Here is a 20,271-nt window from a genome sequence, read left to right as displayed (position 1 = left end):
CATGTAGTCTAGAGTAAAGAGAAGTAAAGAGGAGTATTCTCGCGGAGTGGGAAGGTATGTCTGGATGTCTTTTCTTTTGTACGAGAAGTAAAACCTTTTAAAACACTATCACCATCCATTAGCTTCCTCCACACTTTCTCTGTAATTAGGCAAAGTGATATTATCTATAACCTTCCAGAACAAAGCTCTGTGCAAATCAAATCCTTCCTACTCGCCAAGATGATAAATCCTCGCTCAGCAGAGTCCTATAGGAACGGGGCTCTCAAAGACAGTCCAGCACAAAGGGAAGTGAACCTAGCTCTCCAACCCACAGAATATTACTAGTTAGATGCCATTTTCCGAGTTCCTAACAAAGGAATTTTTAATTGCTAGCAATGTACATAATTCAGGGATGCAGATTTCAAATATACATCAAAAAGGCAGGCAAATCTGTGCAACTTTTTAATTGCCAACATACTTACAGTTTTTTCATTATTTTCAAAAGCTTCTCTTGCTTCTTCAAATGTACAGAATTCTTCTTTGCACTCACGCTCAATGTTGCCCTGTCTTATTTCTTCAAAAAACCCATTAGCTCTTGGGTAGCGTTTTAATACGGAATTGGCTTTTTCTCCCGTGAGGAAAACTAAAAAGAAATATAAGTATTAAAAATATAATAAAAAACCTATGTGGCAAGTTGATATACCAGATGAAAACTGCTAGATGCTCTTTAGAAAACAGCCAAATCCTAAACCTCTTTCCGTGAGTCAGCAATGAAGTAACACTTAGCTCCAAACCACTGTATCTGCTATCTTCCTCATGATGTATGTCCTTTCAATAGCAGTTGCCCTGGGCAGGGACAGTGACATAATTAACTATGTTATATTCAGACTTCAGCACATTCCTGCAAACCATGGGTGTTTAAATATACTAATAATGATAGCACTACTTATACTCATCACTGTAAGTAGATACCCCAAGGCATTCTGCTGACAGACAGCAGCAGCCAAATCAAATCCAGTCTCTAGATTATCAGTCTTTGTCCCTCTACCTAAAAATAAATAACACTTCAGTTGACCTAGTAATATAAACCCAGAGAGCTCTAACTTGTATGAAAAGAATAGGTAAAAAAAAAATTGTGAGAAGTTAAATTTGGCCATGATTCATTCTATGGAAATCCTAATAATAATTTTGTTCTAAATGTACTTGAGTTAAATATAGTGTGATGCTTTAACACATTCAACCTCATTTCACTGTCCTTTAGAAAAAGAAAATTCTTCTGCATGATTTACAGAGGCATTTCATATAAACATTCAAAATACATTTATGAAACCATGTAAAAAAGATGCTTTTATTTTAATAATAATAAAATATAAAAAATAAAAAATAAGATGTTTCATTTTTAAATACAAATACATTTTAAGTTCAATTTCAATTACATTTTTCTAAAAGAATGTTGCCTGTTTGGAGAGACAAATATAATGCCACCAGAATTTCATCTCTGTTAATGCAAGAGATTAGAACATTTCCTAATTTATAGAATTCTGACATAAGAAAAGGCACATTACAGATCTTTCAAGATGCTAAAAAAGTCTACATTTTCTGAAAAACATTTTGAAGGAAATGAGAAACTTTTTATGTGCTCTTTTAAAAATGACAGTGACAGCCAGCAATGGATTAAAGTTTTGCTTTGTTATAGAAATGAGTATTTTACTTTATAGAATATATGGACTCATTATTTAGGATTCTTTAAAGTATCCAAATTGATACCAGCTAGATGACACTTACACCAGGGTGAAAACCATGATAGGCCTTCAATGAGTATTTCCTTCTGTACCTCATAAAGGGTTTCCTTTATGACCCTTTATGAGGTACAGAAGGAAGGAAATTCAGAGAATAGATTATGATTATGGAATATGAATTCACAGATTCATAGAATATCATTAGAACAAACTTTAAAAAATACAAATTGTGGTTAAGTGTAATGAAGGAAAGCGAAAGGTTACTGTTAAGTTGGAGAATAACAGTAAAATTTTCTAACACTTCTTGCCTTTTAGCCGCATCAGAATCCCTGAAGGACTGATTATCACACAGACTGCTGGGCCCCACCCCAGAGTTTCTGATGCCATAGATCTGAGGTAGGGCTATAAAATTACATTTCTAACCAGTTTCCAGGAAATGCTGCTGGCTGCTGCTCCCATTACCACAGTTTGAGAATCACTACCCTAATGAGAGTTCCTTGGAAACATTCTGAGTGAAGTATTTATGGAATACTAGGGTTAACAAATTTAAAGAGATCTTTCACTGAATGACTTTTTAGGGCCCTTAATATATATTTAGTATAAACAGTCATGCATCACTTAACAATGTGGATCCATTCTGAGAAATACGTTGTTAGGCTATTTCATCATTGTGCAAACAGGATGGAGTGTATTTTCACAAACCTAGATGGCATAGCCTACTAGTCACCTAGGCTATATGATATAGCCTATTGGTCCTAGGCTATAAATCTGTTCAGTTTGTTACTATACTGAATACTATAGGCAATTATAACAATGGTAAGTATTTGTATATCTAAACATTGAAAATGTACAGGAATAATATGATATAAAAGATAAAAAATGGTACTGTATAGGGCACCTACCATAAAAGGAGTTTGCAGGGCACTTATCATAAATGGAGCTTACAGGATTGAAAGTTGGCCTGAGTGAGTGGTGAGTGAATGTGAAGGCCTAGGACATTACCGTAGACTACTGTAGACTTTATCAACACTGTCGACTTAGGCTACATTAAATGTATAAAAATATATTTCTTAAAAAAAATATTTTGGCTGCGAGCAGTAACTCATGCCTATAATCCCAGCACTTTGGGAGGCTGAGGTGGGAGGATTGCTTGAGCCCAGGAGTTCGAGACCAGCCTGGGCAACACAGTGAGACCTCATCTCAAAAAAATTAAAATTAAATTAAATTAAAAAATAAAAAATAAGAAGGAAAATGTTTCTCCTTCTTCAGTAATAAATTAACCTTAGCTTACTATAATGTTTTTACTTCATACTTTTTAATTTTTTAACTTTTTGACTCTTTAGTAATAACACAGCTTAAAATACAAACACATTGTACAGCTGTACAAAAATATTTTCTTTATATATATCCTTATTCTATAAGCCTTTTTCCTATCTAAAAATTTTATTGTATTTTTTACTTTTGAAACTTTTTTGTTAAAAATTAAGATACAAGCACACACATTAGCCTAGGCCTCCACAGGGTCAGGATCATCAATATCACTGTCTTCCACATCCACATCTTATCCCACTTGAAGGTCTTCAGGGACAATAACATGCATGGAGCTGCCATCTGCTATTATAACAATGCTTTCTTCTGTATTACCTCCAGAAGAACTCGCTTGAGGCTATTTTATAGTTAATTTTTTTCATAAGTAGAAGGAGTTTACTCCAGAATGACAATAAATAGTATAGTAAATACATTGTTAGCCAGCATCATAGTCATTTGTTATCATTTTCAAGTATTATGTACAATATATAATTGTATGTACTATACTGTTATATGACTAGCAGTGCAGTAGGTTTGTTTACTCCAGTATTGCCACAAACATGTGAGTAATGTGTTAACACTGTGATGCTATGATGTCACTAGGCAATAGAAACTTTTCAGCTCCTAATCTTATGGGACCATCATTGTATATGCAGTCTGTTGTTGACTGAAACATCATTATGCATGCATGTATTTGTAAATCTGAAAAGGAACATGATACATGCATTTGTGATATTTGACTACAGTACCCTTTTTCAAGAGATATTTTACTGATTTAACAACTTCCTAGCCATTAGTCTTATTTATACCCTCTGAATTAACGCATAAGTCTCCTCCATATAACAGGCCAACTAATACATGAAGAAAGACAGTAAATGGTTTCCCGTGGGACTTCTCTTTTCCAGAATAAACATGTCTTGCTTCTTCATCTGTTTGCCATAGAAAATGGATTTGAGTCTGCATCATCTTCCTCTCAAAATACAGTGACCTATGCTGAGTGCAATACTTTGTGTTTGGTCTGACAAGTGCAAGGAATGCAAGTTAAGGCATTCCTTAACTTCAGGAATGCCTGGGAGTTTGGTCTCGTTGGTCAAGTCTGGGATGAAATGTAGGAGCTTTATGAAGTGCTATTTAATGTCTCAAATTCGCTTGGAGGCACACTGTAGTAGCTTGTCCTGAACTGTTTTTGGAAAACATATAGGCTGATTGCACCTGACTAATTGATTACATAGTCTAGTTTCAGCTACATGACCAGTGTGATATCAAAGATCTTCTGTAAACATGAGCCTTAGCTCCCGATACCAAGGTTATCTTGCACATATCTTGGTGGTTCACAATTAGAAGACAAATGTGTCCTGTGCAACTAAAAATGGCCTTGTGAGTGATCTCTCTCCTGCTGTACCATACCTTGAGCCATTATTAAAGTCTTATGAGAATATACCCCGTAGAATCTTATAAGTCCTTTCAATTAACCAATGCTGTATAGTTGCTACAATATACTTTTATGATTCATAAATATTTTGGTGATATCATGAGATTTTAAAATTTCAGAACTTCTTCTCAAGAAATGGTCCAGAAATGGTCCTTATTATAAGGACCTGATACTTATAACAAACTTGTGAGGAAATACCCTTTGCCATAACATATATGCTTGCTTTTATTAACTTCAACTTTGGTCAAATATATGTTGATAGCTTATCATCACTGGAATTTTAACAACAGACCACAAAGAAGCTCTTAGAAAGGATAGATTATGAAAGAAAAGTTACATACACGACAGATATGTATGTTTAGATAATCACAAGTAACTATAACAAAATATACTTTATTGAATTTTAGGTTGATAGTTTGGGTGGCTATTCAATGTTTTACATAATCACTACAGATATGAATGACAGTAATACCTCGTTTATGCAGAAATGCAAAAGTTGCTCAAATAAACCCATTCTCATGAACTTAGACACAAGAGATGACCAAGGTCATACATTACAACTCACTTGATGCTTTATCTACAGGGGAACCTCAACTTCTTACACTAACCAAAGGTCAGTTTCCTCTATCCATGTGCAGGAGCCTGGCTCCTGAGACTTCAAAGCCTCATTGCACATGAAAACTAGAAAGCAAAAGGGGCAGGGTGGGCTGAACTAGATCAACATACTGAAAGCCAACAGAAGTGAAAGCTAATTAATCTGAAGGCAAGGGAAAAGAGAGTCAGAAGGCTCTTTGGGGGTTATTTAGAGTAGGATCTAAACTCCATCACACTGACAGCTCTCAAGGCTATAGACATCAATGATTATGTTTACAATGGTGAATGTGAGTTACCAATAAAGGGCCATATGATGTTCAGGATGATGTTCAAGAAGGCAGTAAATTACATAATCTAATTTAGAGCTATTTCTATAAAAATATGGTTTTTAAAAATCTTTTAAATCATGTTTAAAAAGGTAAGCATCCTCAATCCGCAAAATATATTTGCTCAAATTGAAAATTTGTTCCCAGTGTTGTATAAATGTTGGTGTACCACAGACTGAATCTACAGAGTCCACAAATTAACAAGGAAGCCGATTTCTTTTCTGAATAAATCTCTAGTAATCCAGCTTAATTGTAAATTTCTCATACAAGACTGTAGAACATGCAAAGCTCTCTGCTTATTCGAGCCTTCTGTTTGTCACATGAAAGCTGCCTTTTGAGATATGTTGTTGAAGTCTAAGAGAGCCAATATCTATTAACCATTTTCACCAACCCTGCATTGAGACAAGTGAAACTATAGGATAAGGAAAAAGTGTGGTATGGTAAAAAGGCCCTGAATTTGTAGTTGGGATATATGGATTCCTGTTGCAGCTCTGGCAGTAAACTGGCTACCTGATCCTACATTTGTTGGTTAATTTATCTGAACGTGTTTCCTAATTGATGAAGCAAAGGTGTTGGATATGATTTCTTAAGTACTTTCAGTTGTAACCATAAAGAGTTCTATAATTGGAAAGAATTTCAGAAAGTGGGAGTAGTGTATTGGATCCAAATCCTTTTGGAATATTAATACACAATTTTCCAGCCAAGCAATCACCATACCCCAAACCAATAATAAACAAACAAACAGAGAAAATCAAAAAAGCACCCATTCCACCCAATCCTGTGCTTAGCTTTATTTTTTAAACATCTTATGAAGTGTCAAACTCATAATTCTTTGTTTTCTCGCTTGTAAGTCATTTTGATACTATTATTCAGTTGTGTCTGCATATAATGCCTTCAAACTTTTTTTTTCTGCTGAAATAGGTGTTAAATAGGTACTTCTTATCACAGACTGATGGAAACAACTTTTCCTAGGAAATCAAAGTCTCATACTCTGAAGTGACATTTCACTTACTAAAAAACAAAATTAAGCAAACTAAAAATACACTATTTAAATCATCCTCCTATTTTTACTTAGGAAGGTAGAAATATGTACAATGTCCCAATTTATTTCACCATTGTTAAACTATTTCTGAAAATTAAAAGTTAACTTTTCATAGCTGATATGTTTATAATAATTCAGAATTTATTGTATGGTGGTACTCATGTGCCCAACCAGTTTTTGCAAACTTAGAGTTTAGTATAGCATATAGTATATGTTTACACAGGAATGAGGGAACTGAAACCCATTAAAAAGCTCATATATTTAAAAAATAATTGGAAGTTGCAGGATTGAGCTAGTGGGAGTGGGAAGTCTAAGAGACTGAGAGAAAAAATAATGATTATTAATATATTTAATACCTAAAATCTGCCCCCTAAGGACCATACAGTAGTTATGATCATTACCTAAAACTTAAACAAATCTGTAGTACCAGAGGCATACAATGAAATACCAGATAACAGGTAGGTTTCCTGGAAAAAGTGTGGATAATATGCCAGAAATGGATTTCTATGAGAGATGACAAAAGAGGTAAAGTGTGTCTATAAAGTCAGTATTCTTTAAAAATAAAACAAACATGGTTCCCACCAGAGTGACACTAACTATCTCAATATGGTATTCTTAAAAGCCAAATTTCAGAGCATACATTCAGATGTCTCTCATCTAATGATTTTATGCTTTGTAAGGAAAAAGGACATAGAGAGAAATGGCGCAATATATTCTCCCACAGAGGAAGGCAAAAGGCAAAGTTTTCTTTAAAGGGGTTTTAAACTTTATAACTACTTCTTATCAAAAAGAATTCTTCATGAAATGGCAGATTACACGAATCAAATTAATAGCAATTATGCAAACTGATTTAAAGGTATGGTATTCTAATACATATTTCTGAACCAAGAGCAATGCCTTGCTCCCAAGAAACAAACAAATATGGAATTATTAGTGTAATTTGGCATGACTAAGCACACAATCAGATGGAATCACCAAAACAGGAGAACTCCAAAGATAGCTAGTTCTACTCTTACTGGTGCCTCAATTGTACCAGCAGCAATATCAGTAGTCTTGATGTTTGCGGTTGTTACAACCATATGATTTCCTTTCTAGTTTATGGACCCTATCTATACTGATTACATTCTATCTCATATAGAAGACTATGGTAATAGCTGTGACTAATAATCACCATTTAATAGAAAATAAAGACAGGTAGATAAAACTCACAAGATGAAATATAGCTTATAATGCATAATTTTATATTGCAATGATTGCTTTACAACTCATCAGCATAGACTGTAGGATAGGTATTCTATGTGATAGTTGTAATCTAGACTCTAGGAGTGGATAACTGTCCTAGTAGGACACATGTTACATTTAACGAAACAGCCACATTTCTAAGGTAGCTACTACAAAAGCATTTGGCTATCTTTCTCTCCAGCCCACAATAGAGCATAATGGATTTAAGAAATGGAGTTTCATTGATGAGTTTTGTGCTATTGTTAGTAAGCACTAACATGAATTTCACAAATGACTTTTCACTGGTGAAAGAAATGTTTTTATGTGAATTTGCTCCAGAAATGACAGCAGCAGTCAAGGGTGTGCCTGAACACAGTATAAAAATCTAAAGCCTCTGCAGTTTGCACCCTTAGGAATGGTGGCCAAGACTTGATTCCTGAAAGGCCTCATGTTTACCTGCTGATATGAAGGATTCTTGATTGCTTTAATCTAACTAGATGGGTTAGCTGAATACCATTGCTAGAATGCTGTCACATATGCCTTAGATGAACTTTTTATCTAAGATATTGTGGGAGATCCTAAATAAGGAAAGAAATAGGATTTCATAGAGTTTATATAATAAGTTATATGGCAGAACTGTGCCATCTTGTTGATAAATGTCCGTGTATAGCAAAATTCGGCCTAAGACTTAGTTGTAACCCGGTAGTCAAATTGTGGGGAGCCTAGACCTCACATGCCTTTAACTATTGGCAGCTACTGACATTTGCCAAAAAGAATGTAGCAATTGTAAAAGCCAAATTGATTTTGATTATATTCAATAAACTCTTGCTATTGATTCTACATGTACATCAATCCCAAAGGAGATGGTGGGCTGATGTGTAGAATTCTGGAATCTCATTTGTTTCCAAAGTGGACTGTTAACCACCCATGAAATCAGCACATTTTTATTTATTTTATTTTTTCGAGACAGAGTCTCACTCCATCACCTAGGCTGGAGTGCAGGGGTATGATCTCGGCTCACTGCAACCTCTGCCTCCCAGGTTCAAGCCATTCTCCTGCTTAAGCCTCCTGAGCAGCTGGTACTACAGGGTGCACCACCGTGCGCTGGTAATTTTTGTATTTTTAGTAGAGACGGGGCTTCGCCATGTTGGCCAGGCTGGTCTCGAACTCCTGGCCTCAAGTGATCCACTTGCCTCAGCCTGCCAAAGTGCTGGGATTACAGGCGTGAGCCACCGCGTCTGGCTGTGACACATTTTTAATTAATTCAGTTATACATATACGATCTAGATGCTTTAAGAAGCCTCTGAACTCAAGGGTTCCCTATGCATACTGCATTTATATTGGTTGAAGTACATGAAATTACAGTTTTTGAAGGCCATTTCATATGGTTCAACGTAATATGTTAAGTGTAGGTTCCTATGGTTCAACCTAATACATAGGCCACACTGGAACAAGAATTATATACTTCAAATCCATGAAATAGAGAGTGAATGATTTGTCACCATCAGAGAAGCACATAATATTAGCTATTCCACTAGTTCCTCTATCACTTTCTTTCCTATCTGTTCACACATTAATACAGCCTCAAAAGGTGGATGGTAATTAATGTTCATGAGTCGCAGATTTTCAGAACTGAAAGAGATCTTTGAGAGTCATTGAATCTGGTAGCTTTCTAAATTTTATTAGTCATAGGATACTCTGCAAATCAACCTATCATGAAATAAAAACAGATAAAATACAATGTAGTACAGTTGTTCTGTCTGAAGGAGAGGTGCTATGTACCAGAGGCACTTCCTTTTCCTCCCTCCCTCATGGTGGCCCCTCAGGGGCCCCTTTAGAAGATGGCTTCACCGAACACATTGAAAACCACTGATCCATCTTAACCCCTTCATTTTGCTGACCAGAACACTACACTGAAATCTATAGGTTAAGTGACTTACCCAAAGCCACAGCTACTTGATGATAGGACTAGGACTGTACCTTGGTCTCTAGAATCATACTGTGCTCTCCTTTAGACTCAACTTACTTCTATAAAAAAACACCATTATATCGAGAGAATGAAAAGACAAACCACCGAGTGGGAGAAAACATTTGAAAAAGGTACATCTGGTAAAAGATTGCTATCCAAAATGTATAAAGAACTCTTAAAACAGTAACAAAACAAGCATATAAAAATGGGCCAAAGATCTTAACAAACACCTCACCAAAAAAGATACATGGATGGCAAATAAACATATGAAAATATGCTCCACAGCATTTGGTCATGTTTCGCTTAACGGCAGGATGCATCATGAGAAATGCATTGTTAGGTGATTTTGTTGTTGCGCAAACATCATGGAGTATACTTACACAAGCCTAGATGGCATAACCTACTATACACCTAGGCTATATGGTATAGTCTCATTGCTCCTAGGCTACAAAACTGTATGGCATGTGACTGTACTGAATACTATAAGCAACTTACTGAATACAGTGAATACTGTAAGTAACATAATGTAAGTATTTGTGTATCTAAACATATCTAAACATAGGAAAGTTACCGTAAAAATACGGTATATAATCTTATGGGACCACTTTCATATATGTGGTCTGTCATTGAAGAAAACATCATTATGCAGCTCATGGCTATATGTCATCAGGGAATTGCAAGTTAAAACAAGAAGATACCATTACACGCCTATTTAACTGGCCAAAATCTAGAACACTGACAACATCAAATGCTGACAAGGACATGGAGCAATAGGAACTCTCTTTCATTGCTGGTGGGAATGTAAAATAGTACAGCCACTTAGAAGACGGTTTCATGGTTTCTTACAAAACTAAACATACTCTTACCATATGATACAGCAATGGTACTCCTTGATATTTACCCCCAAACAGTTGAGAATTTACAAGCATCAAATCATGGAAAGACATGAAAGAATCCTAAATGCATAATACTAAGTGAAAGAAGCCAATCTGAGAAGGCTTCTTTCTCTTCAATCTGAGAAGGCAAAATCACAGAGATAATAAAAAGATCAGTGATTGCCAGGGGAGGAGAGGGAGTGGGCAGGAGGCATGAATAGGTGGCACACAGAGGATTTTTTTTTAGGGCAATGAAACTACTCTGTATAATACTATAATGGTGGGTACATGTCATTCTTTATGCATTTACCCAAACTCATAGAATATACAACAACAAGAGTGAACCCTAATGTAAATTATGGACTTTGGGTGATAATGACATGTCAATGTAGTTTCATTGATTGTAACAAATGTACCTCTCTGGTAAGGGATGTTGATAATGGGAAGGGATTAAGTGACTGCTTAATGGGAATAGGATCTCCTTTGGAAGTGATGAAAATGTTTTATAACTGGAAGGTTGCACAGCAACCTTTAGTACATTTTGTAACTATTTTCCTTACAGCACAGCAACCTTCTGGTTACAAAATGTACTAAATGCCACTGAATTATACACTTTAAAATAGTCAAGTCTATGTTATATAAATTTTGCCTCCATTAAAAAAATCAATAGTGCTAAAGTTGAGAAACCTTTCTAAAATTATGTGCCAAAGGTTATTTTCTTCTTTAATAAGTAAATGGCAGAGAGGATTGCATCAAAGACAAAAAGCATCAAGCACTATAATGAGTTTTTTAAAAGTAACCTCTCCGTTAGTTCTTTTTTTTTTCTGGTGAGAAAAACTTGCCAAGAAAAAATTATGGCAGTTGTCAGCCACAAGCAAATTCGTATTACTGTTATAAAATTCTGAAGATAAGAATTTATAATAAATTATTGACATCATCTAAACTAAAGAGGCCTGAATATGTCACAATAAAGAGACTCTCAAATCTAATATAGGCCAGAAAAATGGAATAATTAATTGACTTTAAATGGACAACTTCACTTGAACCATAAAGCCAAATAAAATTAGGCACTTCATTATAAGACAGTTACTTTACAGGGCTTGTCAGTTTGAAGGTTCATTCCCTATTTGACAATATAGAGCTGTACACTCAGTTAAAGTTTAGAATTGGCTTCAACTTAACAATAGTTCAGCAGTGAATTAAAGAACTTATGTATTTACTGTGGTGGCTGTAAACCATGTTGCCTTCCACTAAGTCTTGACAACTAGGGTGATATGTTTGAGTTCCTTGGGATAAAGGAGCCCAGCACATGCAAGGACCCAGAGGAATTATGCTGCTATGTTTTAATAAGAAACAAAGACTAACTGGCAACACTACCACTGTTTTGCTACAGCACGACCATAAAAATTCATTTATGCTAAGACATTAAGGTCATGTTACTATTAAGTACAGAAAATGAAAATGGAAACTGACTTTTCATATTAAGATTTTATAGACCTAAGATTTTCTTCTAAGCTAGGTAGGTAAGACCTATTTCCAAAGACTAAATACTGGAAGAGGAGAAACAGAAAAAAAAAATCCTAAGTTATCTTCATATTTTAATTCAGATTATCCTCCACAAAGAAGACCTGCCTGATTGCAATCATTAAGCTATTCCAGATATTGCTTTGTATACAACAAAGCAAAATTAATCCTTTTGAAAATTCATGGCTAAGTATTATTCCTATTTTGTGGAAGATGTGTACAAGCAGCTAGCTCATGATTTGCTATTATCAAGACAACATGATGAACTTCTCCCAGAAGCTCTGCTTTTAAGGTAGACAGTGAAAATAGCCATTAATAACTTCATATGAGGCTAGCAGATACCACAAACTACAGCACTTAGAAGATTCAGTAATAGAAATGTGTTCTGAGATAGAAAAAAATTCAGATGGAAAGTAGCTATATTTTTAAAAATCAAATTCTACAGAAACACTGTAATAAAAACAATAATCACAAAATTTTTAAAGCAAGAAAACTGAAAAATATTCATTGTAGGTAAAGATAATACTTACTGGGAGTACTGGGCCTTTTACCATTTTATCATGAATATGCCAGTTGGTCAGATGAGAAATGAAAAGGTAAAATATAGTTTTAATTACCATTTGAAGATGATTAAAGATAAATACCCTAGAACAGTCATCTGGTATCCACTGGGGATTGGTTCCAGGACTTCCACAGATACCAAAATGCTCAAGTCCCTTATATAAAATGGCATAGTAGTTGCATATAACCTATGCATATCCTTCTATATACTGTAAATCATCTCTAGATTACTTATAAAACCTAATACAATGTAAATGCTATGAAAATAGTTGTTATACTGTATTTCTATTTGCACTTTATTGTTGTATTCTTATTTTTTTGTTTTTTTCTCAAATAACTTCAATCCATGGTTGGTTGAATCTACAGATGTGGAACCTACAGATATGGAAGGCTGATTATATTATAATATTTTGTGAGCCTATATATACACATTTGTAAAATCCTCACATTCTCTTTGTAAAAATGTTATCTACTAGAATTTTACATATAATTTTATTTATACCTGCTGTTCATTTTTGAACCAGTATCTCATCTTGTCATCTCATGCTATTCTGGTGTTCCATGATGCATTATATTCCTTGTGTCAACAAAAGCAACAAAGATAAAAACTCATCAGTCAAACGGGTGAGTTTCACATAGGCCAGGTAAGTGGCATCAGGCCCTTTACTTTAGGCACCTTCCCTTGTGGACTGTGTAGCACAAGCTTCTGAACTGAGTTGTTTTGTTATCTACTATGGTCACTGCCAATCAGTGTAGTTGCCTTTTGAATTACCACAGACATAGACCACTGCTGCTCAGAGGATTTTAATATTTGAGGCACTCCACCATCTGATACACATGTATTTTAGCTGTTACCCTAAAGGTTGATGAACAATGAGCCATTTCCCTTCGCCTATCTGTCCAGTCCCTCATGATAATACGAACATTGCAGATATTAAAAAATAATTTCTTCTATACCTCTCACAGCAACAGAGAGCTCCTAAGTTTTTAATTGACTTACACACTACTGATGATTAACATATTCAGAACATGGTTTATTGGAAGAAAAAAACTGGATGTAACATAAGAAGACCTAGATTTGCATTTTGGCTCTCCATTAGTAGTCTGTGGATTACAGATAAGACTTTTTCTTATGAGCCTCAGTTTTATAATACATAAAATGAGGATAATAATCCCTATTTACATCATAGGGTTGTCTTACAACTCAAGATAATGTAGAGGGAATAGCTATGAGTTATAAAGTGCTCTACAGAAATGTGTTAATATCAGAATAATTATAGATTCTTAAGAGTCCTAAATACTAAGCCCTGTTTAAGAATTCATACATAGTGAATGGGATTTCAGTGCCACACACAATGGACACTGGTAGTAGTAGACTAATAAAAAATTAAATATACAAGGCTGTTCTCATCTTCCGCACTTTAAGATTTAAATTTTGTTTATAATCCTTCATGTCACATAAACGAATGATTCTTCTAACACATATGTACAAATAACTTCTTCATCTAATATCAAAGAATGCTAAAAGAAATTCACCTCAGTTTTAATTTCTCACCTAAACTGTACAGTTATCCAACTGTTTTTTGTTTTCATGCATCCTTAATTTATGTAATGAGGCTAGTGTCATATCTTTGCAATATTTTTCCTCTGTGTCCCTCTGTATGATACACTGGGCTACGTTTGTGAGAATCTTTGCCAAGTGCAGGAAAAATTTCATTGTACAGTGCCAGAAAACAGAAAAATGAGCATACAGTAGCATCTTTTTCTCCCCAATAACAGTGTCAGCAATTAACAAATGTAATCAGGCAAACTAAGCAAAGCTTAGAGAGTAAAGGATAGAGTCTCTTTGAGATTCAGGATATTACAAATACTTTCAAAGTGGTCAACACAGTGAAAATGCTATCACAAGCTTCTGTATTTGTAAAAGCAGCATTCTTTGAAGCACTTCCCTTATCTCATCACCAGCCTGGAAACATGCCTATCTTTGCAGATTACATTACTATGCCCTGTTCTTTAGCAAAAACTACAGTTGACTCTTGAACAACACATATTTGAACTGCACGGGTTAATTTCTATGCAAATTTTCTGCAGTCTCTGCCACTCCTAAGACAGCAAGACCAATTCCTCTTCTTCCTCCACTGATTCAACGTGAAGATGACAAAAATTAAGACCTTTATGATGATCTACTTCCACTTAATAGTAAATACATTTTCTTTTTCTTATGATTTTCTTAATATTTTCTATTCTCTAGTGTATTTTATTATAAGAATACTGTATGTAATACACATAGCATATAAAGTATGTGTTAATCAATTGTTTATATTATTGGTAAGGCTTTCAGTCAACAGTAGGCTATTAGTAGTTAAGTTTTGGGGGCATCAAAAATTATACATGGATTTTTGATTAAGCAACAGAGTCATCCCTAGCCCCCACATTGTTCAAAGGTCAACTACTAATTGCCTGACCATTTGAACAAAAAGTTGCTGAGACATCTTCTAAACTAAGCACCTAACAGTCCCTTTGCTAGTGACCTGATGAGCAGTCTAAAAATGAATAGAGGAAATGAGAAAGAATGGGTTTCCTTGTCTCAGTGCAGCTCTCTCCTCTATATGGCTATAGCAGTATCCAACAACCAGAACATTCTCCAAATCCACTTGAAGCTTTTGGGATTGGGTGAGGACCAAACATGATGTGCTAATGTTATAGGAGTTACTAAGAAATTATTTTAGGCAATAGATAGGAAAGAGGGTCCTTGGGAAGTTTTTGTTTCTTTTAAAGCTGCTCCAGAAATGTTTCTTGTCTAGCAGGAAAGCCCAGGCTCTTAAAGTTGGGCCGGCAAGCTTTGATATGCAAACACCTGCCACTGGAAACTGGGTCCGCACAAACATGGCGATTCCCGCCATCTTCTTCCCCTTGCCCCAACATGTTCCTGGCAACATGGCCACCCCCACATATCCCCCACATGTGTAGAACATCATGGGGATACATTTGCACATTAAAACGCTAGGGTGGGAAGGCCAGTTTTCTCGCAGGCTATGTCAATGACATACCTGGTCAAACCAATCCCCTGAGCCCTATGCAAATCAGACACTGCCTCCTCCAGCCTCCTCATATAACTGGCTGTTTTCCACCACATTCGAGGTTTCCTCTCTCAGCTGTAGGAGGGAGCTTCTTCCTTCTTTCTAGTCTATTAAACTCTCCACTACTTAAAACCACTCCACGTGTATCTGTGTCGTTTTATCTAACTCGACATGAGACTAAGGACCCTGGAGTTCCCCCAGTCATTGGAGCCGTATCACTACTCTAGAAGCTTCCATTGACAGCTGATTTGCGGGCAGGACGTGGCACAGATTAGTCCCAGAATTCCGAATAGTTTTTAAAAAGTTCATTTAGTTTTAAAATTTCTAAACCATCAGAGATTGCCATCTTTTGTGAAGATCTGGAAAGAATCAGAATAGCTAGGCCTAATCAATTTCCAAGGGAAGCTCTGGAGAAAACAGGAACAAAAGCTGATTCAGCAAGATTCAAGAAGATATTTTCCATGATTGATCCATAATCCTTAGGGCTTCCTACCAGGGCCCACACAAGGGTGGGGCAAGCAAAGTGCAACAAAAGGAAGAACTCTCAGTTGCTTGCATGACCCAAGTCCCAGTCATGCTGCCTACAGAAGCATCTGGTCAAATAACTTCATTTTTACCCATTAAAAAAACAATGAAGATATAGTTAGTCAGTAAGGACAGTAATGGGCAGATACCACTGCTGTATTCCATTACACTTTAGAACTCTCAAAACACTTTTACATGTATTATCACATTATGCCAATGACAACTTTCTGAGGCTAGAAGTGCAGAATGTATTAATCCCACCTCAGGGATGAACAAACAAGTTTAGGGAGGTTCTAGGATTTGATCAAGGTAGTAGAGATAGAACTTGAATTCAGGCCTTCTGTATCCAGTATTCTTCTCACTGTACTATACCACACCACACACCAAATCTTCCTCTGAGATCCTTCAAGGCATTCTAATTTTATAATTGTGAAAATTAATAAAATGTAAAAGCTGTTGGGACCCCCCAAAACACTTTAAGCCTTGGGAGAGATGTGACTGTGGTTTCAGTCACATAACATATTTTGCAATTCTGTTTCTTAGGTTATAGTTTAACACTCTTCCTCATTGCTATTGTTTTGTAAATGAATAGCAAAGACCAGAGGCCAGAGCTCCCCCTTTCAGTCACTGATCTTTGCTACTCTATTATCCTGTACCTAACTCAGACCAGATGGTGCCCCAAACAGAGACCCCATGACAATCACATCTTCAGTGTGGAATGTTAAATATGCCTTTCCTGAAAGAAAAGGACCACCCGGATCAATCAGGTCATTGTAACTATGCAGTAAGCCTTACATAGAAAGATGTTAAAATTCTGTTAAAATATCCTAAACTTTGTCTATTCGAGTGATCCCCAAACTTCTACAACTGGAAACAGTGATTTCCATTCTTTAGAGTCCGTCCTCAACCTCTGCACTCAAATAAACTCTTTAAACTAGATTCTGACCCTTTTGATTATTTTAGGTTGACATGATATACATTAATTAGAATTATTTATGAAGTCCCTGTGGTGGCTGCTTAATATTAACAATGAAATGAACTTAAATTTATCTGTTGTCCACTGCCCATAAACAGCCTTATGAGAAGGCAAAAATAAACAAAAGGAATTCATCTAATGGTTCTTAATGCCGGGCTTTAAAATTTAAAAAAAAGTTACAAATCAACCTCACAGATGATTTTTTTTTACTACTGTTATTGGCTGCATAGTAGACTCTCTTTATTTTATGTTACTAGCAAGAAAACCGAAAACAGAAAAAAGACTTATAAAGAAGCTGGGTTTGGGGAAGGTGTATATATATAGTATCTGTGAGTTATATATATAAAATAGTATATACTATATATATAGTATCAAGATTGATCCATCTCTCCCTATACTGGGAGGTCTCTACAAAAGAAGAAAATCAAAGATCCAGTGAATAAATGTGGTTGATGGTCTTTCTCTGAAAAGCCCTGCTTCAGACAAAAACTTTCTAACACTAACAAGAAATACAATTTAGGTGTCCACAAATATACTATGAGTTAGAAATTTAATTTCCTGACTATAATAGCTATGGAGACAGTCTGAATTACTTAAAAAGGAAGAGAAACTTACCCCTCCCCATGTTTTCCTGTGGTTTCTGGCACGTCCCTGGATGATGATTCCCTGTACAAAACAGAGCACATACACACAGTCAGATTGATAGAGGCTGAGTGGCTACATCAGATAAGCTCCAGTACAGCTGATGTGGTCAATGTGAGCATTTCATTTCAGTACATTCCAATCTTTCTCCCTTACATAAATGTTTTCTCCCTCACAAACAGAAAATCTAACCTCAGAGGACAGAAGCACAATATTCTGGAAGCAGGGGCTCTATATCAACTTACTATGACCTTCTTTATCTGGTACTAGTTTCTGCCTGTGCCAAATAACAATCCTCAAATTGGTCACACACTTATCTCTTCAGAAAACAGCAGTATCAACAAAAATGGCAGACAAAAATCCCAAAAGGTCCAATGCTAATAACCAGGCCAGCAAGTTACTAGCTTTCCTGTCTCCAGCTTCCCTTCAATATCATTCTGTGACAAATCCAATACCCTTTATAGTGTAACATTTTCCCAAATGGTGTAAAACAACAGCATCCCTAATCAAATTAGCCCTGAGGCAAAGCAGCCCACAGAGTTATTTCCAATAAACAGTATGAACCAATGACCATAAACTACTGACAACAGAAACTTTGGAGAAACAAAAAACATACACTGCAATTACAGAGAAAGGGTGTACACAGGGGAGCAGAAATTCTGTTTCCAAAAGATGAAAAAAAAAACACTCATACATATACAGAAACCAATTCATATCATAATGCTTCATTTTCTCACAGGGTTCAATCATAGAGCTATCATGTATTTATTATTCACTTGTCATGTTCCTAATATGAAACTAAGCGCCTGAAAGGTAAAGCTATAAGACATAAACTATCAGTCCATTAAGGAATCTATAACCTACTTGAAGTTAAGCAGAGACCAATGAGGAATAAATATTAGACTGAGACCTGATAATCAGCTGTGTGACACTTGATCAATCATTTCCTATCGTAAATTCTTTGCAAAAGGAGGAGGCTCAACAATATGAGTTTTCCCAAATTATCCTCCACAGCATGTTAAAAAGTGTGTTATTCAAAAACAGAGCTCTTTGATCTGGTAATAGGGCAGAAACTAGTACCAGATAAAGAAGGTCATAGTAAGTTGATACAGTGCCCATGCTTCCCATGTAGGAAATACCAACTTAATTTAATCAGGTTTCTTTATTATAAGACTTTTCAGAGCCTTTAAAATGCTAATGAGCAATGGGACAAAAGTACAGTCTCAAAGTATTTAGCTATACAGTCCTTTCTGTAAGCGATGGGCATTTCTCAGGAGTCTTGTTCTTTGGAGCTCATTTTGGAAAACTGGACAAATAACTGCTAAAGTTTCTTGCAGCTCTGAAATTCTATTATTTTCTAACAACACATTAATCATATGGAACAAAATTAGCATAAAGTGAATCAAGAAAGAAGTCAAGGGGGCTGGATTCTCAGATAATTTTGGAGTCGAAAGGAACTTTAGAAATCATCTAATGACTTCTCATCAACACATCTTTTTTGAAAGCAGCAGACAGCCCTCAAAAAATTTTATGCGGACCACCAATATATAAAAAATGGGTAAGGGTGGAACTCTTCAGGCAGAATTGGGGTGGAGGGTTGTAGTCTCATCCATTGAGATTTTTTCTGGAGGTGGCCTGGACATACCTCATCAGAAACCTAGCACTATAGGAAGCACAATTTGAAATCCAGTGATTCCTGACCCTTCAGATAAAGCTATTCTGGGAAACCTTTGGGGAAGTGTTAGAACTCATACCTTTTTACAGGAAGGTGCTCACCCTTCCCAAGTGTCATCTCAATTTTAACTGTAACCCATTCAAATCAGATAAATGAAATAATCATTATGTCAACATAACTATAAAACCATCCTTACTCCAGGAAATACCAAAAGAAAGTTAATATACTAAAATATAATCCATGTACAAATGAGAAGCCATGAAAGAGTTAAACAGGGTAGTGATATAGCTAAATTCGGATTTTAAGAAGACACCTCTGGCAGCAGTAGGGAAAGGAGATTTGAGGTGTGAGAGTGGCTTGACCAGGGACAGTGATATTAGAGATGCTAGGTAAATCTGGCAGGACTTCTCATATTTTATTTTTTGTTTATTCTTTAATATTTAATAAAGTCTTTTAGAAAAGAATCAAACCTATTTCAGTTGTGTTAGGAGAAACCACAAAGGAATGAGCTGTCAGGCATGGGCCAGGATTTTCAAAGAGGAATTGCTGCTCCAGAGGTCAGCATGGTGGAGACAACAAGCATCACTGGAGGCAGCCATCTTCCAGGGGAAGATAAAACCAAGGAGGCAAAAATCAATACTACATGTCAGCCACCTCACCTAGCGTTTCAGTAATAAACCTCCAAAGATCAGCATCTCATTTTAAATAAGACAATTTTCTTAGAGAGATAAAAGGCTCAAGGCCTACTACCCATATCACCTCAAACCCCAAACTCCCTCAGGCCCAGGTTACCTCCTTGCTTC

The 20,271-nt window shown here is 35.9% G+C and overlaps 1 protein-coding gene across 3 annotated transcripts in view; it reads right to left on the bottom strand.

Moving 5' to 3' along the window:
* PRRG1 (proline rich and Gla domain 1) overlaps positions 1-20,271 on the bottom strand; it is a 111,641-nt gene that overhangs the window by 30,846 nt on the left and 60,524 nt on the right. For all 3 annotated transcript variants that reach the window (XM_004063984.4, XM_004063985.4, XM_055375551.2), the window contains exons 2-3: positions 17,767-17,817; positions 462-622 (exon numbers count right to left, since the gene is read on the bottom strand). In XM_004063984.4, coding sequence (XP_004064032.1) covers positions 462-622; positions 17,767-17,776 — 171 coding nt within the window. In that variant the 5' untranslated portion in view covers positions 17,777-17,817. The remainder of the gene's footprint in view (positions 1-461; positions 623-17,766; positions 17,818-20,271) is intronic.

This window comes from Gorilla gorilla, chromosome X (assembly GCF_029281585.2).
Source record: "Gorilla gorilla gorilla isolate KB3781 chromosome X, NHGRI_mGorGor1-v2.1_pri, whole genome shotgun sequence".
Classification (NCBI taxonomy): Eukaryota; Metazoa; Chordata; class Mammalia; order Primates; family Hominidae; genus Gorilla; species Gorilla gorilla.
Note: the sequence above shows the minus strand (reverse complement) of the source record. Positions and strands in the feature narration are given on the sequence as shown.